The 21,461-nt window shown below is 38.9% G+C and overlaps 3 protein-coding genes across 5 annotated transcripts in view; 1 reads left to right on the plus strand and 2 right to left on the minus strand.

Moving 5' to 3' along the window:
* The first annotated feature begins 156 nt into the window (after positions 1-156).
* Positions 157-4,261, plus strand: LOC146472374 (uncharacterized). The gene is made up of 2 exons (XM_085119838.1): positions 157-970; positions 2,565-4,261. The coding sequence occupies exons 1-2, from the start codon at positions 364-366 to the stop codon at positions 3,251-3,253; spliced, it is 1,296 nt and encodes a 431-aa protein (XP_084975964.1). The 5' UTR covers positions 157-363; the 3' UTR covers positions 3,254-4,261.
* A 2,876-nt stretch (positions 4,262-7,137) lies between these two features.
* LOC146472376 (carbohydrate sulfotransferase 5-like) lies at positions 7,138-14,007 on the minus strand. Of its 2 annotated transcripts, none has more exons than XM_085119766.1 (2): positions 13,872-14,007; positions 7,138-10,548 (listed from the first exon to the last, which is right to left on the minus strand). In XM_085119766.1, the coding sequence occupies exon 2, from the start codon at positions 10,541-10,543 to the stop codon at positions 9,299-9,301; it is 1,245 nt and encodes a 414-aa protein (XP_084975892.1). In that variant the 5' UTR covers positions 10,544-10,548; positions 13,872-14,007; the 3' UTR covers positions 7,138-9,298. The 2 variants fall into 2 exon arrangements, with proteins under 2 accessions (XP_084975892.1, XP_084975893.1); XM_085119767.1 differs by lacking the exon at positions 13,872-14,007 and adding an exon at positions 13,029-13,121.
* LOC146472375 (carbohydrate sulfotransferase 5-like) overlaps positions 7,138-21,461 on the minus strand; it is a 62,032-nt gene continuing 47,708 nt past the window's right edge. The window contains exons 3-4 of one of the 2 annotated variants that reach the window (XM_085119765.1): positions 7,489-8,455; positions 7,138-7,428 (exon numbers count right to left, since the gene is read on the minus strand). The gene's annotated coding sequence lies outside the window, so the exon portion shown is untranslated. Of the gene's footprint in view, positions 8,456-21,461 lie in introns of both variants that reach the window. The other variant, XM_085119764.1, reaches the window with a different exon arrangement.

The following is a 21,461-nucleotide window of genomic DNA, read 5'->3' on the forward strand; positions in this document are numbered from 1 at the left end:
GCGTGACTGGGTACAACTTCCGTCCAGTCCTCCAGCTTCAACTTTATAGCGGGGAGGGGAGGGAAATATCAAATCATGCTTCTAAAGTAAGTTATAAGCTTTCTATCACTTAAATACTAAAAAATATACAGTTTCAACTTGAAATTAAGTTTAGTCAAGGATTTTGTAAGCGAAATTACATATTTTGGCTACTTCCTTGAATTACTACATTTAAAATAATTTCCCCCGGTCTCCCCACACTCTCGGTAATATCTTCTAATATCGCCCAGTCTACTCTCGTTCAGTATCATGGCGGACGATTTCTTGTTCTGAACTTAGACTAAAAGGTATATCGTCAAAACTACAACGCTTGGAAAATTAGCAATGCTCTCCACCAGAGCAGTACTTCGAAAAAGCTGCTTTTTCGATCGAGATGCTGGTAGGACTTTGCCACGATGTTTCCGCCCATTTCACAAGACGTCTTGCTTTCGTCGCCAAAATCTCCCGGAATCTTGGTTTTCTAAAGCCTCGAATGTCGTTTATAACAAGGGCGAAGCTTTACTGCAAAACTCCTACAAGAAACTTGGTGGTGTTGTTCAAGCTTTTGACGATATGCTGGGGATTTCCGAGGTACAAGAAGCGCAATCAAGCGTCAAGAAAGCTGAAAACGACTTCATGAAAACTCGAAGGCAAGTTCAGGCAGCCCAAACCACGCTAGACTCTGTGCAAGAGAGACTGAGGGAAGTGCGCCGCAAATTAGACCGAGTGCCTCGCGATGACGAGCGTTATCTGGCATTGGCGACAGAGGAACACAAGATTCTGGTTGAAGAGAAGAAAATGAAGAGTGACTATGAAAGTTTGGAGGCTTTGGAGAGAGATCGATTTGCACTCCTATCCGGGGCTGTTCGAGACTCCCACGAGAGAGAGAGGGCTAGGGCCGAAAGGACCAAACACTGGTCTGTGATAGGGTCAGTTGGTGGAGCTGCACTTGGTAAGAAAATTCCCTGTCGGGTGGGGGTGGGGGTGGGGGTTACCCCCCAGCAGTTATAATGGGATTGTGCCACCTGTTTTTCCAGATCTTGACCCATTTTCTGACTTTCATACTTGTTTTCAGACCAGAACTCTAGTCCATCCCCATTTTCAGTTGCATTTGCATTTCTGAAGCAGAAAATCACAATTTGTCATATTAAAATAATATATATTTTTGTTACTGTTCTCACCCCCAACTCCTTCCCTCTTTGCTTTTTGTTTTTGGGAGGAGGTAAGATGGAAGGAGATAAATACCCTTTACATTCTTGAGATTCCCTTAAAAAGTGTATGTCGTTTTTTGTGGAGCAGGGGAAGAGATAAAAGGAGACAAATACATGCATTCTTTTACTCTTTGTGGTTACCTTAAAATCATACCAGTTTCAGCCTAGCCTCTGGGTGTACTGTGGGAGATGCAAAGGAGTGGGCCTTTCTCACTCCCCAGTCCCCCCTCATTTTCATTCCTCTTGCCTGCTCCTTCGTGTTTCTCACAACACACCATCCGAGAGCCTGGAACAGGTTAGTTTCAGCCAGTCACGCACAAAACAAAATAATTGAAAACCAAAATGACACAGTCTACAAGCCAAAAGCCCATTTTACAGTTGCAAGGTTAGTGATGTAGCCTTAAAGTGGAAGCAAGGCTTGGGTTTGTTTTGCTGCAAATATTAGCATAAGAGCAACATGTCATCATGTACACTTGATAAGAAAAGCAGTGAGGTTTGTATCAAAACAAAGTCAACAGCAGTCTTGCTTCACTGAGAGGCCAGTTCACTTTTCTTTAAAAGGCAGACAACCTATAGGAAAGAGAAACATGATGCTTGATTAACTTTGTTTGTTTACAATCTGGGATGATTCACTTGAGTTGGTTCACTTTTATCAGGTGGCACTTCCTCTTTTGTTCTGAAAGTCACTTGTGTTTTAAAGAAAAATAATAAGCTAATTAATTTCTTGGGTTTTTTAATCATAACATTTAAGTTCAAATGAGGCCTTAAGCTACTGGTCAAATCAAACGTTAAAATCCAAGCTTTTGCCGATCAACAGCATCATCAGCCATTGATCTGGATCCAAGCTTTTCCTGATCAATGGCTGATGATGCCGTTGATCGGCAAAAGCTTGGATTTTAACGGTTGATTTGAACGATACGTTAAAGCCTCATTTAAACTTTAATATTATTTTAAAATGCTGCTGAAGGACAACATACATGTATTTTTTTATCCTTTTGCTTAAAAACTAAATAGAACTAAGGTTGCATTTGACCCAATGATGACAAGAAATACCTCATAAGAGGTTTTAGGAGTTACTGAAAAACAAGACGGCAAAAGTTTGAAGAAATTGCTTCCCAAATTACTTAAAAAGAGAAAATTTTCAGCTATTCTGCTTATTCTTATTCCGGAATACAATCATTTGAATGTATACTTAGTCACTTACTTGATAACCAGCACTTACATGTATTTGGAACAATTTCAACTTCAAGGCTACAAAGGGTTCTTACTTACTCTTGCGTAACACCTTTGACGTCACTGTTTTATTCATTGCTGTCCTTTTTTTTTTCTCTTTAGGAATCTTGGGTTCCACTATGGTAAATTACATCCGCTTGAAGCAGATCAAAAACTCCATTAAGGAAACAGGAAACACCTTAATGGATAAAACAAATGAACTTACAGATCTGGTAAAAGCGCAAGATGGCCAAATGGAAACAAAGACAACTGAATTGATGGAATCCTTCTCAACTCAAAGTAATTTATTGGAACAAAAGCTGGAAGAATTAGGAAGCCTCTTGAATCTTGTAACATTGAGTTTAGCTTCTGATCCACTCAAGGAATTTGGAATTCGTATAGAACCTCCCATCAGTTCTAAGAAAGTTGCAGTTGGGAAGTCTTTGGCTATTGGCCAAAAACAGGATGGCATTGAAGAGATTATTGATGCCATTGCATCAAAAATTAATTCTATCATTGAGATAATAGAATTAAATCAACAGAGAGTGCATGGAGATTTGAACACACTGCTGATGAACCTTGAAAAACTTGACAGCTCTCTTCATCAAAACGAAGAAAGAATGAAGAAGGAATTTAATAAGCTTTTCAAGTCCATAAGCAGTCAATCTGCTGCCACTAGTGAAGGCAGTGAAGCTGTACCAAACATTGCTGTGGAAAATAATCAGTGGTGGTGGACTAAGGCCACTGCACTAAGCTCTGCATTGTGCACAGTGTTGACAGCAACTGTTCTCGTTTATGAGATATTCAAGTAAAAATTGCAATTTAAAATTGTTACTAAGTGATGTCAAACCTTAATACCACACTATCAATAAGACAACCTTGTTATCATGGGCACTTTTTGGTCCAAACAAAATTCTCCATTCAAGAACTGCATTCACCTCTTCACCAAAACTGCTACCGTGTAGCAGTTCCTTTACGGTGAATTCCCCCGTATGCAAATCTGCACACAGGGAAGCTGTCATTTTGTGTTCACTCCTTGAAGAACGAGATACTGTGGTACTTGTATGTGTACTTTCTTTTTGGTTACAATTTTCACCAGGCTGCACCTGTTATCACCTGTGGGTGAGTTTTTGGGGCGAGTTGGTATGTATAGGTGAATTCACTGGTTACTTTTCTGGATAAGTGAACGAGAGAGCTAGAACAGTGACATGAGCTTGGCCGGACTGAAGCGAGCAAACAACAAGGAGAGCTTCCACTGGGCAAGAAAGGGACTGTTTGCAGTCTACTCACTACTTCTTTAATGTGGCCCACTACTGGTCCCAAAGGGGAAGACGCCTCCCCAAGGTCCAAACCCTTCCCCTTTTAGGGAATTGAACAAAACTACTATACTCGAACAGGACCCACCAAACCCCAAAATAGATGGTGGCCTTTTCCTGCACCCCCCTTCCTCAACCTCAAAAGATGGTGTCTTTATTGCATAGCCACCTGTCTATCCAGCAGTAAAAAATGACAGTGAGATTCAAACTTCACTTTTTTTGTTTATCTAGCAATACTGGCTCTTGCTAGCTGAATATTCTGTGAAAATTGTGCAAGAACTGTTTGGAATACGAAAAAGCGGTCTATTAGAATAGTATTTCAGTACTAATTCACAATCGAACTGGTAATTATTTGTGTGTTGTATTCCTAGAAGCACTCGAACGTTACGTAGAAAGTCCGCGGATTAAAAAGTTGATTTGAGATCCGCCCGCTCATCGGGTTGGTAAACCACAAATCGAAGAACAATTTCTTCGCCGTTAATGCTTGATTTCCGCTGTTGAAACTGTCAAGCATTCCTTAGAAGTTCCTCTTTCGATTAACCGTTTCGAAAAGGTGTGTTTTCCTTCCAAAAATGCTCAGTTGATGTTAGTATGTGGAGATGCAAGGATTATCATATATCTAAGAAACGGATTTGAATTTAGTGGAACCCACCTTCCAAAGTTACATTAATTAATTACGGTTTTGCTGCGTACCATCAGCAACACATGATCTGATTTATGAGATGGAGGGGGCTAAATACCTCTATAGTTTAGGGGGTCACAACTCTGTAGAGTTCTTACTTTCTTACACCTATGAGGGCTCATCATTTATCTCATGCCATAGATAATACAGCCAATCAGAAAGCTAGAAACCTGTTGCATATTCTGCGGTATGCAACGGGTAAAGTATTACACGAAAAATCCCGGCGTTCCTCGCGGCCTACAAATTTTTTGCGCCAAAAGATCGATTGAAGAGCCTGCGACAGGTGAAAAATTTCATTTAGAAAAAATTACTGTCAACAACTAAAACATGGAAGAAGAATAACCCAGTTTTGATTAAAACTGGGTTATTCTTCTTCCATGTTTTAGTTGTTGACAGTAATTTTACTGAATGAAAATTTTCACCTGTTGCAGGCTCTTAATTTTGAATTCCTGGAACTAGATTCGTGACTTGATTTTTCTTTATATGCACACGAGCCTTTAGGCGAGTGTGTATAGTAAGAAAATCAAGTCACTCGTGGGATATTTCACGGTATACCACTCGAAAGCATTGCATAACTAGTATGTATTCAAGTGTATGGGATGTTATTATAGTTACACCTGAAACCTTTTCTATGACCTGCAGCTTAAAATCACCCATTTCACCCACCCATAAAAGCAAATTTTCTTCATAAGCTATTCAATCCTAACCAAAACTAAATACTGAACTGATAATTTAAAAATTCTCTCTTCAAACCGAACTGCGGAAAGCTGGGAAAAAACCGTACATTCTGAGTAAAAAACTCCAACTGATTAAAATGACTCAACAAAATCTAAAATTGCTCAGACGTACCATACACCATATTCGCAAATGGCGGACACGACCGGAAAAGACTGGTACTAGGCATCAAAACGAGGCGTTTTAGGATAAACAAAAAAAGATCATTTTCCAGCGAATGTACCGTAAGCTTACAGACAGAGCAATCTGAGTAATCAGCGGATAAGGGTAGATAAGTGCTGAGTTTCTAGTTCTAGTGTTTATTATTTATTAGTGGCTCCTTGTAGCAATCTCAAATGCAAATTAGACACTCACGGGAACAAACTGTGTTGGATTTTTTGTTTCAAACCTTCGAGCCCAATGTCTACAGAAAACACGAAAGGTTTTAGGAAAGATCTTCACTGTAGCAGGTACCACAAAGGTTTCTTCGTAGTTTTTGGAAAGGGAAATAAAACGGGTCTCGAAGGAAAAGAAATGAATCTACAAAAGGACGCAGTTCCAACGAGGGTTACTTGGTAATTACTACTGACTCGGAAGAAAAGCTACAAAAACCGACTCCTACTGTTGTGAACAGCTCTGATGTCCAAAAGACGAAAACAAAAAGAGGCGAAAAGAAGCTACTGGGAGAATAGTTTAAAAGGAAGCAATATGTGAACCAAGACTTGAATGTTTTGGTAATTTTTAGGCGCTTTCCCCCCGAAATTAAAAATATCATGCATAGCAAGATTGGCCAAGATTCATCAGGATTCATGCAAGTCATTGAAAATGTGGCAGTTACTAAAGTCAAGAGGAACTACTGGAAGTAAGGTATCAATTTTAAGGAAACGATCCTGCAAGAAAATTTGGGGATGTCACTTTTAATTGAGGTCAGTATATTGTAACTGCGTTACCAGGAATGGCAAGTTTAGGAACCCAGTGTAAAGCGAAATACAATCATATAATTTCGACAAGTTACCCATGCAAATCTTTAATAATTTCAACCGAAATGACAGTTAAACTTAAGTATTTCTTAGCCTCCGCCTGCAGTGTTCTCTAGACCCTGTTTTACGGAATACACAGTTTCTCTTTCAGGCAAGAAATTTTCCTTCTGAGGCTTGTGCCATTATTAAACAGTTGGATTTTGACGACTCGATTGATTTAGCAAATTATGAATTTTGAGGGAACTGCACTCTCTGCTTGTTGTTTACAGTACGGCCACAATAAATGAATCGAAACGCTCAAATCTTGGTTCAACTGTTGCTTCTTTTTAAATTATTCTTCCAGACGTTTCTCTCCTCATCCTTCACGTCTTTTTGTTGTCGTTTTCGTTTTTTTCTTTCTTGGTATTATAGCGGTTTAGAAAACTCTCTTGTGTTGGGAACGTCCGATAAGTAGTAGATCACGCAACCCTCTTTAGAAATGCATCCTTTTGTAGGTTCATTTTGTTTCCTTCAAGACCTATTTTACCTTCGGATTCCGAGAGACATACCGAACAAACTTCTGTATAGTATCTGTATCCATTCTTACCTTCTCTATCCATTGCGCTAGAAAGTTGAAGCCTTCGGAAACAAAACTCTAACCGATTTGTTTTCGTGATTGTCTACTTTGAATTTGGGAAAGCTACAAGAAACAAACTAAGCAACACTAGACCTCTCTCGTTCGGAATAAAACCAGCGATCTGAAAAACTTGCTGTTAAAGAGCTTATGCCGCTAAATAGTTTCTCTTTGAGCTTGTACTCGCGGGCAGCCGCGGGCAATTTTTTTTTTGGTTATCCTAAAACTCCTCGTTTTGATGCCTAGTGCCAGTTTTTTCCCGCGCATCCGCCATTTGTGAAGAAGGTGTATACTAATCTCGTACCCAGATCTCCCACGGTCAGGCGGAAACGACTGAGATCGGGGTACGAGATTAGGTGTATACAACCACAAAAAACAACAACAAAAAAAATAGAACTATGGTTAATTTATTTTCTTACATTGTACGTCCTTGTAGTCTATAAGTGTCACCTCATGGGTGAGACATGGCAAACCTTATGTTAAACCCCCCCAAAACTGGGAGCTTCAAAAATTCTAAAATAGCCCCAGAAATCTGGAGTTTAATAATTATATAAATATTCAACCAAATTATTTTGTAATTTGAAAATGCCTCTTAGATCTTAGATTCCAATCTAGCTCTACATTACATTAGTAAATTCCATACAATATTCTTTCGTACTAAAATAACAACAAATCTGCTACTCTGTACTAGCTGTTTCTACCGTTGAAAATATTTAAATACATGTACACTTACACAACTTACATGGAAATGAAAAACAGCTGAACAGGGGTTGATATAGCGGCTTTTACAGCTTAGCCGTTTTTTTTTCTTATCTGATGTATATAACAAGCTTAGTTTTGACACAAAAATGAAAATAAAGGGAAAGCAAATTAAAGTTATTAAAATACAGAAGGTTCATGCGAGGTCCACCATTTTGAAAAATAAGGCAAACGCAAGCGCGTTCTGTTTTTTTTTTTTTTTTTTTTCTGGTGTTCCTTGGCCGTTCACCTCGGTTACGTGACCGGAACGAATTGGTCGGCAAGGGCTGGGGGAAAGCCATACAGGAACTAGGCGAAGGTCTATTGGACCTGATGATGTTGTTGAAATAAACAACGAAATATTTCTCTGTTAAATCCTGCATCCTTTCTTTGGACTCACGTTTGCACTTTATTTGTCTATAGTTGTTCAAATCATCCTATTCATTTGCCTTATGAATTGAAATGACTTTTCCAACTTTAAGCCTGAAGCCTGACTTAATTATCCATTCATGCTAGAATCAAACACCAGTATGCGACCACCCTCGGGGAAATACCTAGAATCCGCTTAGTAGGAGTTGGACACTTAAAACGAAATCGTCAGAAATGAGGGCAAGACGTGTTAGTGGAAACTGAATACCGCTTTACTTGAATATAAACATCCTTGGAGTCCTCTAAAAACTGTTGTACGTAATCAGCTATCTCCTATTTACAAAGATTTACCGATATTTATGGGAAAATACTGTGTCTTATAAAACTTAAAGAGTTGCTATCAAGAAAATCCTGTAATAAGATCTTAACAAGAACCATATCATGAAGCGTTTGGAGAAAAAGAATCCAAAAGATGGATATATTTCAACTCAAATTATTCTTAGCGACATGGAGAGATATGTAGACAAGGTAGAAAGACAAATTGGCTTGCGATAGTTACCGAAGTTCCCATTTCACGCGCCCTCCACTCACGTCGTAAGCACCTGAAAACGGTGAGATCGGTTGTCGTGTAAACGCTTTGAAACCGTATCGTTTTCGATGCGGTTTTCAAGGGCATGAAACCGTAACGATTTGAAACCGCGTTCGTGTAAACGCTGCCTTAGGTTAGTGACGACGAAATAACGTCGTGATAATAATAAATAGGTGTTCGACGATTTTGCTAGTCGCCACCTTCTATTTCGCACTCCTATCTGTCATCGCCTTTAAAGTAAGAAAAAAACTTAAATAAGAGACGAATCGAATCTACTTGTATTGAATTCTTGGTGGTCGCTTGATAGAGGTAAAAGCAATACGAGAACAGTTATTGGGACAGCCAGCAGGGAAATAAATGGGGGACGGAGGAAGGAGAGAAGCAAGAGAGAGAGGGAGGGAGAAAATATGCAGACAATCAAGTAGGGAGGTAAAAAAATGGACGAGCAATGAAGGAAGGAAATGAGAGAGGGAGGATGGCGGAAAAGAAGGAATAGTGTGGGGACTGAGGAACGATAGCAAAAAAGGAGGGAGGGGGAAGAAAGGTAGGAAAGAAGAAATGAAGTGAAGGATGAAGCTAAGAAGAAAGGAAGGAATGAAGGAAAGAAGGACGGAAGGGGAGGAGGGAGGAAGGAATGAACGGGAGGAAGGATGAAGCTAGGAAGAAAGGAAGGAGCTAATGAAGAAAAGAAGGGAGGGAGAAAGGAAGGAGGAAAGGAAAGAAGGAGGAGGGAAATTGGAATAAAAGGATGGATGAAAACACACAAAGACGAAAGTAAGGAAAGAATGGAAGGAAAGATGAGTGGAAGGAGAGAGAGAGGGAGGAGGGATGGAGAGACAGTTGTAGACAATGCACTCTATTTTTTCGCCATCCTTGGGCCTCCAAAAGAGAAGGGCATCTTTTCAGTCCACAACCTGTGATTTGTATCGCGTAAAAGACGTTCCGATCCTTTAATTGAAATGTACCCCATCATATACATTAGCGGCCAGCAGACCTCTTCAAATTCACCTACCAGGGATGAGCTGATGCTAAATCTCCAGCGATCGCTTTTTTTGACATCAGCCTTGGAAATAACGAATTCGGGCTCGTGATTCCTCACACCGCCGGGCGTTCTGCCCCCAAGAATCCAGTTTTTAACACAATCAACCATTGGCAGACCAGTAAAATTGTACATACGGTGTACTTTCGTTAACAAATCCCCAGGTACGTCTTCGTAACGTAGCATGATGTAGCGATCTTTGAACCAGTTGGACCATTCTTCGTTTACATAATTCAAATTTTCCTCAACTAGGGAGCATATGATTCGCGTGTTATTCTTTATGATTTCTTGTCCTTCGCTGCTTGGGTTTTTCAAAGTAATCAGGTTTCTCTTTGGCCCTTTTGGCAAAAAGAACTCTCTCCCAATTGCAGACGTTATCACAGCTCGGGGATCTCTAACAAGGTGAATTATCAAACATTCAAATCGTGACGGTTCAGTGCTACATACCCGCTGAAGCTCACGTATTCCAATTTCTCTTGGAAGTCTGGTCTGCATGATTTTGATAACTGTAATCCTTCGTGATTTGCAAACTTCTGCTATTGATTCGTTGGAGATTATTGTGTTTTTGCTTTTCCACGCTAACTTACCAATTCTTGCTTCTCTTAACCAACTGGGAAATATGGAGTCGAGTATGCTATTTCTTTTAAAGTTGCATGTGAATATGTCCTGAAGCAAGTTAGAAAAGTCGGTCCTGTATGCTTCGTTCGCCTTCTCATCTAAGGGAGGCCACTCGCCTAAATCTCGATCACCGTAAGTTACCATCCTTAATTCATTAAGTGGTTCAAAAAGATAAAACACGTCTGGATGAAAGTTAAACATGTTCCCGACAAAAGATGACCCAGATCTCATGTGGGTCAAAATGATCACATTTAACCTTGGTTTGTTGTTGCTAATATTCACCTTTGTCGTGTTTGACTCAGTTGCGTTTCTTGAGCTTGTCGTATTGATGGTCAACCTCGCCTTCATGTTCGTACCGTTCCACAGTTGTGTGACAAGGAGAACTTGTAGGGAGACAATCAGCAAAGCCAAAAAAAATATGTGCCTGCATTTGAGTCTTCGCATAGTATCTGCAAACAAACAAATTACAAACACCGTTTTGTTGTAACTTAACCAACTGGGAAATATGGAGTCAATATGTTGTACATAAGGGTGGGAACATGGGGATGAAAGAGAGGATGGCAGAGAATATCGAGGACTCGGAGACAAAGCTGAAGTTTCGTTTTCATTATTTTTTGTCGGAGAAACTCCTTACTGAACTTTTTTTCCCAGGTTTAAGAGCCGATTTTCCAATTATGGTTACCCTAGTATCTAAGACAACTAAAAGTTCATACAATAAATAATTGAAAAATTGTCAAATACTTAATTGTGAAATGTTCGTGGCTAGTCTGACGCGGCGTTTCGTCTCGGCCAAGAGACTCTTCAGAGACCTTTAGAATTTATAGGCAATCTCGTTGAACATCACGCCCAAAGTCCCGTTCGCAAAATTCAAGATGTTAGCAGTCTGGCCCTCTATCGCAGAAGGATTCCCAACCGCACGTACACGAGTTGAAATTTATACAATAAATATTTGAAAAATTTTCAAATACCTGTGATATGTTCGTGGCTAGTCTGACGCGGCGTCTTGAATTTTGCGAACGGGACTTTGGGCTTGATGCTCAACGAGTTTACCAATAAATTCTAAAGGTCTCTGAAGAGTCTCTTGGCCGAGACGAAACGCCGCGCCAGACTAGCCATGAACATTTCACAAGTCTTTGACAACTAAAAGTTCAGCAACGAAAAATATCTTGTCATTAAAAGTGTTTTATCCAGGTTTGAAATGGCTTGTGTGTAGATCGCGCCCTTTCGACTGTTATAAGGTGCTCGGCTTGATAAACCGATGGCGTCACCTGTGTGCACTGCACAACAAAGAAAAGTCGAAAAAGAACACCATTCTAGAACTCACTCCCTCCTTCTCTCCGTCCATAAAAAATAGAATGGTCCATTCCCAAGTTTAACCAGCAGGCGTTTCTGTCCCTCGACATTCCAATTGGTATAAGAGCGCTTCTCAGGAACTTAGTTGACCCGAAATCGAAAATTGACAAACTTTGTCATAATAAAGGACTACTAAAACCGTTTGTAGAAAGACACGTTTCAGTTTGTTTAGATGATTATTGTTCCTTTACTTTGATTTTTTCATTCCGGCGCCCTGTGAGCGAGTAAAAGCGACATGAAAATGTCCCTTATATGAACCGCATAAATGAAATGTTTTAATGATTGGTCAATTACGCACAATTGAAATGTTTTAATGATTGGTAATTTCGTCTTGAAATGACGAAGGAGTAACATAAAAATCGAATTAATTCAATATAAGTACACTAATTCTTTCACACTTTGACGCTGTCAAATGCACATTCTATGAGAACCAGAACTGTTGTTGGCAAGATTTAAAGATAAATCGTTTCTTAGCCGAATTACAGCATGCCAAAATAATGCGAAATTCAACTGAAAACAAAGCGTCTTGGTACATGGGTTTGTCAACCAAGACTTTATTGATCGGAATAAGCAATGTTCATGTTTCATGAAATAACATGTTTTTGGTAAATAAAACGATAAATTTTTGGAGCGCTATTTGAGCATGCAATTTATGATCAATAGTCGACCTCTAGACCTTTAGAGGAGGGCAAGCTATCACACGCGCTAATTTTGACTTTTCCAACAAGCAATTCCAACCTTTGGGAAAAATAACGTAAAAAAAATTTAAATTATGCCAACAAATGACTTAGGATAGATTTAGCATTAAAATAATTATGCTGTTTGCTGCGTAAATGTAATTTGATTTTGGGTGATAACATCGACAAAATTTGCATGCAAATACAGAGCTGGTCGCTTAAAAGAATAAGCTCTCGTAATTGACCAATCATTAAAACAATTATAGAGGCAGGTTGCTTACGGGAGTTTTTTCTTACAGGCACTGCTGGTGAAAGTAAACGTTGCGCATCTAGATTAAAACTTTCTAAACGTTTATTCAGATGATTGCAATGTCTCATGTATGTGTAACACTGTACTACGGCTATAAAAGAATGTACTGATGCGTTGCTAGAGTAATAATGTGTCTGACTGAGGTATATCAGTTTACTGTATATAAGGTACAAATTAAAGGTCGAAGTTTCAGTTGCATATGACAACATTTTGACTCTAGGACTTGACGAAATGTTCTTAATAGATGATTGTTTGAGATAGAGAAGTGTCAACTTTCATTAAAAGTGTTGAATTTTACGTACAGTGGATCAAACTATTTAAGTGGTCTCTTGAAAGAGCTTTCAAACAAAGCAAAAAAACCTCTTGGTAATTCCCAAAAGTGGTCGCGGTCGCTTACGGGAGCTTTTAATTAGGGGAGTTTGGGTGAAAGTTAAAACAGGGTTTCGTAGTGTTGGTCGTAAGTACAGCTGGTCGCCTTAGAGAGCGGTCGCAAGGAGAGCTTCGACTTTAAGTCCGTTTTGACCTTCCATTTGAAATGCTTTTATCTACTTCAACTTTGCCAAACAACTAATAATGTGGTTTATCGTACCTTAAGTACCTTTTCCTGAAGAAGAAAACACGAGTTTGCTTCTGTCACCAAACGATTGTTGAACCTGTTGCGCTCGTCGAAACTGCCTCGTCACGTCAGAACTGTCACGCAATATGCTTGGGTCTTAGAATACATACCACATGGACCACATGGTTACTCTGAGAGTTTGTTTGGGGAATTTGTGGCCCAAGCTCAGACAATCCGAGAAATGTTTATTGTGTCACCATAGCACGAGCAAACAACTAAATACACGTTATAAAAGATTTCTTTGCGGAGAGCAGCAAAAAGCTGCCACTTACACACGAGATGCGGCAAAATTACGAAATCCAGCAAACTCAGAAATTAATGTGCTAGCTAGCCTGCGACCAGGCGTACTTTTTTTCGGGGAGCGCGAAAGTGTGGCAGCGCGAGAGTTGGCGGTCGGGAGAAGCAAGAAAAAAACAACGCCTGATTACAACACGAGTCGTTTGCTAACGCGATATTATCTTGTGTCATGCTTTTAATGTAAGCCAATCAGATTTTACCAGAAATGAATAACGAGCGCTAATCAGCGCTAATTCTCAAAATGTTAAAAATACATTTGAACACTCAGTAAAATCCTACGAAAAATCTATGATTTTAAATGCTGATTCTAAAATTTCTAAAACTGAATACACAACGGCATTCTCTAAGCCGAAAAGAGACAGCTGAGCCCTCGAAATTAATGTTTTCCAAACTCTTAGGCATAAATCGAGTAGACAGTGAACTTCATGCTTCAACATCTTAAATTCTTAAGCTTCATTCCATGCGAGCGGGAAAAACTTCAGCTCGAACGTCGACATTATTATGTTGTATTGAACTTACCAGGTTGCGACTGTGTGAAACTTCTTGAACTACCAAAACCTTCGTCTGGTGAAGATTGCCACACCGTATTAAACGCCTTTCTCTATCCATCACTCAGTCATTGTTCAGCACTGCCGTTAACCTACGATCAGGCGTTCTTTTTTTTCGGGAGGAGCGCGAAAGTATGGCAGCGCGAGCGTCGGCAGTCGGGAGAAGGAAGAAAAACACAACGCCTGATACAATTACTGCACGAGTCGTCTGGCACCCCTTGTTTGCTAACCCGATGTTATCTTGTGTCGTGCTTTTAATGTAAGCCAATCAGATTTTACGGGAAACGAATACATCATGGAAGGCGCGGCTAATTCTCAAAATTCTAAAAAAAAAATTTGAACACTCAATATTATGCTACAACTCTATTTTTTTAAATGCCAATTCTAAAATTTCTAAAAATATACTATGGCTCTCTCTAAACTTTTAGGCATAAATCGAGGAAACAGTCAACTTTATGTTTCAACATCTTTACAAATGCTTCAGCTTCATTCCAAGCGAGCGTAAAAAACTTTAGCTCGAACATCGACATTATCATGCTGTATTAAACTTACCAACTGCGTGAAACTTCATCGACTACCAAAACCTTCCCTTTCTGCATCGATCACTCAGCCATTGTTCAGCATTGCCGTAAACAATGTCCACGTTCCCTGTCTCAATTTCTCTGTCGACCTCGAGTGATTGCCCAGTTGTGGAAGTAGTGATTCCACAATCCTCCTTTTCAATATTTTTGACTTGTTGTTTTCGTATGTACTCCAGGGGACTCACTACAACAACAGATGTTTTGAAACCACTAGAAGGATGCAATTTTTTCGTCCTGACTTTTGGAATCAACTGATGCTGATATGACACTCTTGCCAAATCCCGATGGAATTAATGCTAAAACATCTTCTTCTAAGCAAACGATCCTTCGGATGCATTCTGTCTGCTCATCCTTGATGAATGGATGAAGTCTTCAAGAGACGAAGTAAGAGCAGCGGAAAATTCGCTGTTCGCATCTCTCTCGGCGGTCGCAATAATTTTAAAATACACCGGGAGTTAAAAATGCAATCATGTAGCCAATTGGAACGTGGCTCGAATAATCTTTTGTTTTTCGACCAATTAGACTGGCGGTAGACGACTTTTGCAGTAGTTGTATCATGCGCGGTTTTTTTTCCTTCTCCCGAACGCCGACTCTCGCGCTGCCACACTTTCGCCTAACGCCTAATCGCAGGTTACACTGCCGTAAACAATGTCGACGTTCCCTGTCTCCCGTTGGAAGTACGGCTAAAACATCTTTTTCGAAGTAAACGATCCTTCTGATGCATTCTATCTGCTCATCCTTTAACGATTTGTGGATGAAGTCTTCAAGAGACCAAGTAAGAGCAGCGGAAAATTCGCTGTTCATCCCTCGGCGGAAGCCACAATTTTAAAATTACACCGGAAGTCCAACATGCGATCATGTACCATTTCATTTACCCAAAAATTTGATTTCATGAAATCGTACAAGAAACATTGCTTATTCCAATGAATATACATGTAGTCTTGGCTTGCAAAGCCATATCTACCAGGACGCTTTTTCTTTTTCGGTTGAAGTTCGCATTGTGTTGGCATCATGCTGTAATTCTACTAGAAACGGCTACTTTTTGAAAATTTTGCCAAACATTCTCGTTCTATGATAGAATGTACGCTTTACAGCGTCAAAGTGTGAAGGAATTAGTGTTCTTATACTGAATTGTTTCGATTTTTATGTTACCCTTTCGTCATTTCAAGACGAGCGGTCCATACAAGTGACATTTTCCATTTCAGTTTTTATAAATTCTCGCTCATAGGGCGCCAGAATTAAAAAAAACACTGTTTTAAAAGCTCTTAATATATACATTTTATTGTACTGACAGAGCTTCTGTTTCCGATACAAATCAAATAGATTGTATGCTGGACTGACGGTCAGCCACCTTTTGCAACCAATCATCTTCTTCGACAACGTCAACAATGTCATCGAAACGCCAACTGGGCAAAAAAATGTTAGCACTGACCAAAGAGTGTTTGATCGTGCCGGGAATTGGTCAGCGGCTAAAAAAACATGACGGACAGTGAATTTGTCACAATGTGATGGACTTATCTCGTTGCATGACAGCTTTAATGAAATTCTTCCAGCATTTTTATTACAATCAATTTGCGGTAAGAAATGTTCAATCTTGCTTCGTGAGGAAAGTTCAAAGCGGTAGTTATCTCATTTCTTGGTTTGTCACATGTTCGATGGAAATATGGCCGTGATAGTCGAAGGTCACAACTTTCACCTCACACTCGTGAAACAGAAACTGGATTGCGGCCAAATGTTCTAACAAATTTTCACAGACGATGGATGGAACTTTCTACTGATATGTAGAAGAGCTTTGTGAGGAATCTGGTTGTTTCTTTGCCGCGTATTATTAGATCAGCAACTAACTTTAGTATGTTCAAATCCCTGGCGAAACGCCACTTCAAGCGCTTCTGTACGGAATCCCATTAATAATAGTGCGTCTCTATGTACTTTATTAGTGTGCTATTTTGTATTGATTTTTTGTTTTTTGTTTATTTCCTATTTAACCAGGACTCTGTTTAAACTAGCTATTCTAAACCAGATTTCCTGTATAAATAAATAATTAAAAAAAAAAAAAGAAAGTCGACTCGCCCGACGGTATATCGCCCGAACTCACGTCGGGCCAAATCGCATGTTGCGGTAAGTGCTCAAAGTCGATAAACTTTGTTCCTTCGGATTTATTGCCGTAATTTCAACCTATGGTTGAAATTCATCATACTATAAACGTGCAGGGTCATCGTTTATAACTAGCGAATGAGGAGGTTTTGAATCATCGATCTGTATTCTCCAGAACTAACAGCCGGTTAGTTTCAAGCCAGTGGGTTTCAAGCACAGCTCGGTGGGGAAAAAGTTTGAATTTCATATTTCTTACCGACATGCCAAGAGAAGTTGACGGAAGAGTTATCAGCGAAATCTAATTTTTAGATAAAAATTGAACGTGGGGTTCTTATGGAGAGTCGCTCTTAAAGTGTGTTGTTTGACTTTGAAATTTGAGTCTTTTTTCTTCCTTAATTAGTGACAAGCTGTAGAATACACTGTAAATAAATAATACTTATAGGTATTTTTTAAAAAAACAGCTAGCATAAGTTGTACATTCTGACTGTGAAGTGTCAGTGTACAAGATTGCGGTATATTACTTTCGCTGTAACTAAAATAAAGAAGTAAGATGTTGATGTATGTGATGTGGGTATATAACTTATGTGAGTGTTTGTGTATGTAATCGCATGAGGCCGAGAAGAATTGAGGATTAATTTTCACTCGTATTTTCAAAGTTTGCGCGACGAGGGCAATTTGCGGAAACTTTGAAAATACGAGTGAAAATTGATCCTTAATTCCACGAGGACTCATTGCGATTTACGTGTTTATAACAACGAACTAGGGCAAAATTTACTTAAAGGTATCGAGACACTTCGTAAAACAGACACTCATCCGTAAGCAAAACGAGCAATTCACCTAGCTGTTTCTTTGCGTAGAAAACATACAAAACGAGAAACGTTGATTGTTATATACATGTAATTTTAAAAGAGAGAATTAATGTTTAATTCATTGGCAAACTAACAACAATTAAACCAAATGATAAACATCAATAATTTTGATTCACCTGTGTTGCGGTTTTTGTTAATTAACACTTTAAGTTTTAGTCCTAATTTTCCGTTTCTCGTTCGATGTTAATTGTATCCAACACGTTTATTCCACGCTGAACAATGTTCGCACTATATGTAAATTCTCTCTGTAAATTCAGTCTTACATGACATCTACTACATTTTCATTTTATTGAACTTTACACAAGCATATTCGACTTGGTAAGTTGTATCTATCATAAAGCCGAGGGAAATAGACATCGGTTTGTTCTCGGGTCATTCGTTTTGATTTTCTTCATCTTGGAATGCGATGCATAGATGAATTGACGCCGCGTTCGATAAAATAATTGACTTCTCGAATTGAGTTGTATTTGTGTGAATTGTCCCAGCTTTGTCTTCCTTGAATTTGCATTTCCGCTCCGCATTTAACGCAAGTATGATAGGATCGAAAACTTGAAAAAGCAGCGTAAACGTCTAAGAGTGAAAACGATATTTCGGAAAGATTTACCTCTTCAGATCGTTGCCGAAATTCGAAGTCTTGTTGAATCTTTGCAACGAATTGTTAAAGGGGAAGTATCATGGGGTTTTTGATATCTTTTGTTAAAAATGATGAAATAAGACCTTCAATCTGACCTGCCAAATAATTCTAGAATGACGAGAGGAACGAAATCAACTCAATTCTTGAAAGAAACAACTTGTGATCTGTTCTAGCGCATTTTGGAAACAAATATGCGAGAACTTGAAAAACATCAACCTAATATTTTTCAAGTTTCAATCCAAACCCGCCTATTCTGTCTGTCCAGAGGTACTAATCGACAGTTTTATTGCACTGGGGTGATAATTTTTACAAACTTGACAATTATTTTGTTGTTTCTACTGACAGTCAAACATTTTTGGGTCTTGAAATGACAGCAAATTTTCGTGATTCTTCCTCTTTAATAGTCAATTATGGCTGGAAACTGATCGCGTGTATTGACGTCATGGATTCACGATCGTATAAAAGCAAGGCAATGCATTGGTGAGTAGCAAAATTTGCAATTGTAAACAGACTGGATCAATTGTAAGAGTCTGTTTTTGAGACCTTATTCAATATTGCACTGCTTGGCTGTTAGTCATTTATTTACTTCGCTGTTTATATCTACCTAGCCGACAGATTAATTCAACCATCACCGGCTGCGCCCTATTAATCTTGTTCCGTCTGCTTTATTTGTGTAGTCAGTTCTTCACAGAACTGTTGTTATCTGTCGAGCAAACTGCTTTACTTGGGTAGTCAGTTCTTCAGTTGGCTGTTGTTATCTGTCGAACAGAATATTAACCTGAATTTGCGCTATGAACACTAACTTCGGTTATGCTTTAGCTTGTTGAGCTGCATATTCTGCTTGCACTTACTAATATCGCAGTAACCAATTCTGCTCTACTTGGGTACTCAACTCTCTTTTCAGTGAGCTGTTGTTATCTGTCGAGCAGGATATTGATATAGCTAACCGTAATAATATGATTTGGCTTTGAAGTAACCGGCTCTTTAGAGTACAAATGTAGTGCACAGTAACACTGTTTTGTAGTCCCAATTCTTTATAACTCTTTTTAAGAGGAATACCAACCTCGTACCACATGTACAGCTTATCAATTATTCCCCTTTTCTGCCATTTTAGGGACGTCCGAGTGCAACGCGCGGAGACGATCTCTTGCTTTGCATCATCGATGTACAATTGTGTCTCTCTTCGTTCCTTTTCTTTATTTTGTGGAAGAATGACTCTGAATTCTTTTATGCGATCTTTTAATTACAATGTCCACAAAAACACAGAGTCAGTTATTAAAAGATACTAAAACGGTGTTTAACGAAACCACGTTCTTAGCCGTTTTCAATTTTGCCACCAATCATATCTAAACATTGTCTGCTGCTGACGGTAGCAAGAAGGCTTGCATCCCAGACTAGAAAACTATTTATCTACTTAAAATAAAACACTTATAAACAGATTTGACCTAAGACCTAAGTTAGACTTTGTTTAAATAACTGGCCCACAATGTCTAGCGCGGCTCGTGCAAAAATAAATATTATCACATTTTACAGTAAAAAATAAGTGCCCCAAACCCTGTGGCGAGATTCTTTCGCTTTTGGTAGGAATTGTTTGCGTTTGTGCTGCGATTCCATGTTCTTTCAAAATACTAAATCGCCCCAGTTCGGCTTATTTAGAGGGGTTCATATTATATTTAGTCTGTGCCCTTGAATTACACTACAAAAAGCGTAAGAAGCTTGCTTATGCCTACTGTTCGCCGGTAAAATGGGAGCATTTCTCACGCGTTCGATCTGCACAAACCACAATGTGTGGGTTATGTTTCTCTCTGCTGCAACTGCACTGAGCAGAGAGAAATAGAACATTCCGACCATACGTTATAACACGCAAAGGTGCAAAACACTTTTTCTTGTTGCAGTTAATGATAAGCTATGGGTGATGTCAAATCACCGTAAGTTCATTAGCACCTTAATTTCAATTCGCGATTGACTAAAAGCTAACTTACCTCGTTTCAAGCAGATTCTCTAAGGACCCAAAAAAGCAAATGATCTTCTAGTTCAATGAGCACTTAGGATATGTGGAAACTAGGGTGATGAATATGATGATACGTAGCTATACCATTGGTTAATATTGACAAGCACCTAATTCTACAATTGATCATTAGCATTGTAAACACGCCACTGGTAAAGTAAATGTTGATTTATTCATGTCATCTATTAACATGAATATCGTAAATTCGTTCTGTGTATGGAGTACCCGAAAAAAGCGATCACTATTTTTGCTACTGCAGGGAAAACTACATCTCATGTTGCTTAAACCGCGAAACAAGAGAAGAATATGCAGTTACGTATACTAGAACTCAACTTGATCTGATCTTAAATTACCAAGTTAATTGTCAATGCACCTGATATCTTTGAATATTGCTTACACAGTAGCATCAAAGTGTGTAGCTTACATCTAAATGAAAGAATATTGGTGCAAACGAATGCACGTATTTATGAAAACGGGTAAGTGAAACTTGGAACCAACATAATGAGTGTCCTTTCGTATTAGCTGGAAAGTGGCGGCGCTAATGACAAATACACTTGTATTTTATGTTCTTGAAGGGTAAAAAGTGCAATTGATAAATGAGTAGGGACATAAAAAGAGTGGGTTGTGAATTTGCTAAAGTGTTACTCTGTCATGATTGCTAATGAGCACCTGAGTCCACAGTTCATCACTGACATTGTAAACACGTCATTGGTGAAGTAAACGATTAATTTTGAAATTGACTTATTCACAAGAATTTTGTAAAATCGTTCAGTCTATGTTTTACCGAAAATATTGAGCACAGCTACGATATTTTGTGTAGTTACCACAAGGAGACCCTTTCCTATTTCAGAATTGTCTGGAAGTTTCCAGAAGCACGTGGAATTGAAGCTGTTCAAGTTCCTTTCTTACTTTCCTTCTAGAAAATTCGTCCCGTACATTACAGACTAACGCGACACGATAAACACCAACTTAAAAGGGTAAAGGACTTAATTTCTTTGTTGTTGTTAAAAGCATGCCAAATTGTAGCTAAGTTAAAAGTCAGAAGTTTTCTGTATTAAAGATTGTTCTGCTAGTGATTCGAAGACAATATCAAAGGTAATTATTTTTTCGCTGTTTACCTAATTAACGTTTTCCAATCGCATATATTTTAGGCACATGTATTATCCTCGCTTTCAACATCGATATTTTATTTCGCATAAACATCAACTCAGATAATAATGTAGATCAATGTGAGTACGCTTTAATAGCGCTTTCTTTTACATTGTTAACTCCTGTTTGTAAGAACTCTGTAATTTTGCTTTTCTATTGTCAGCGCGAGTGGGAATAAAATTTACCAGTAGCGTAATCTTAACATTATTTGGACACCTTTCTTAGT

The sequence above is a fragment of the Pavona decussata genome, unplaced genomic scaffold, assembly GCF_977016875.1.
Source record: "Pavona decussata unplaced genomic scaffold, jaPavDecu1.1 SCAFFOLD_100, whole genome shotgun sequence".
NCBI lineage: Eukaryota > Metazoa > Cnidaria > Anthozoa > Scleractinia > Agariciidae > Pavona > Pavona decussata.

Bases quoted from the DNA above. Each gene is read 5' to 3' on its own strand.
- LOC146472376 (XM_085119766.1), bottom strand. From the start codon at position 10,543: ATGCGAAGACTCAAATGCAGGCACATATTTTTTTTGGCTTTGCTGATT.
- LOC146472374 (XM_085119838.1), top strand. From the start codon at position 364: ATGCTCTCCACCAGAGCAGTACTTCGAAAAAGCTGCTTTTTCGATCGA. The intron at 971-2,564 runs GTAAGAAAATTC...TTTTCTCTTTAG, and splicing joins AGTTGGTGGAGCTGCACTTG to GAATCTTGGGTTCCACTATG.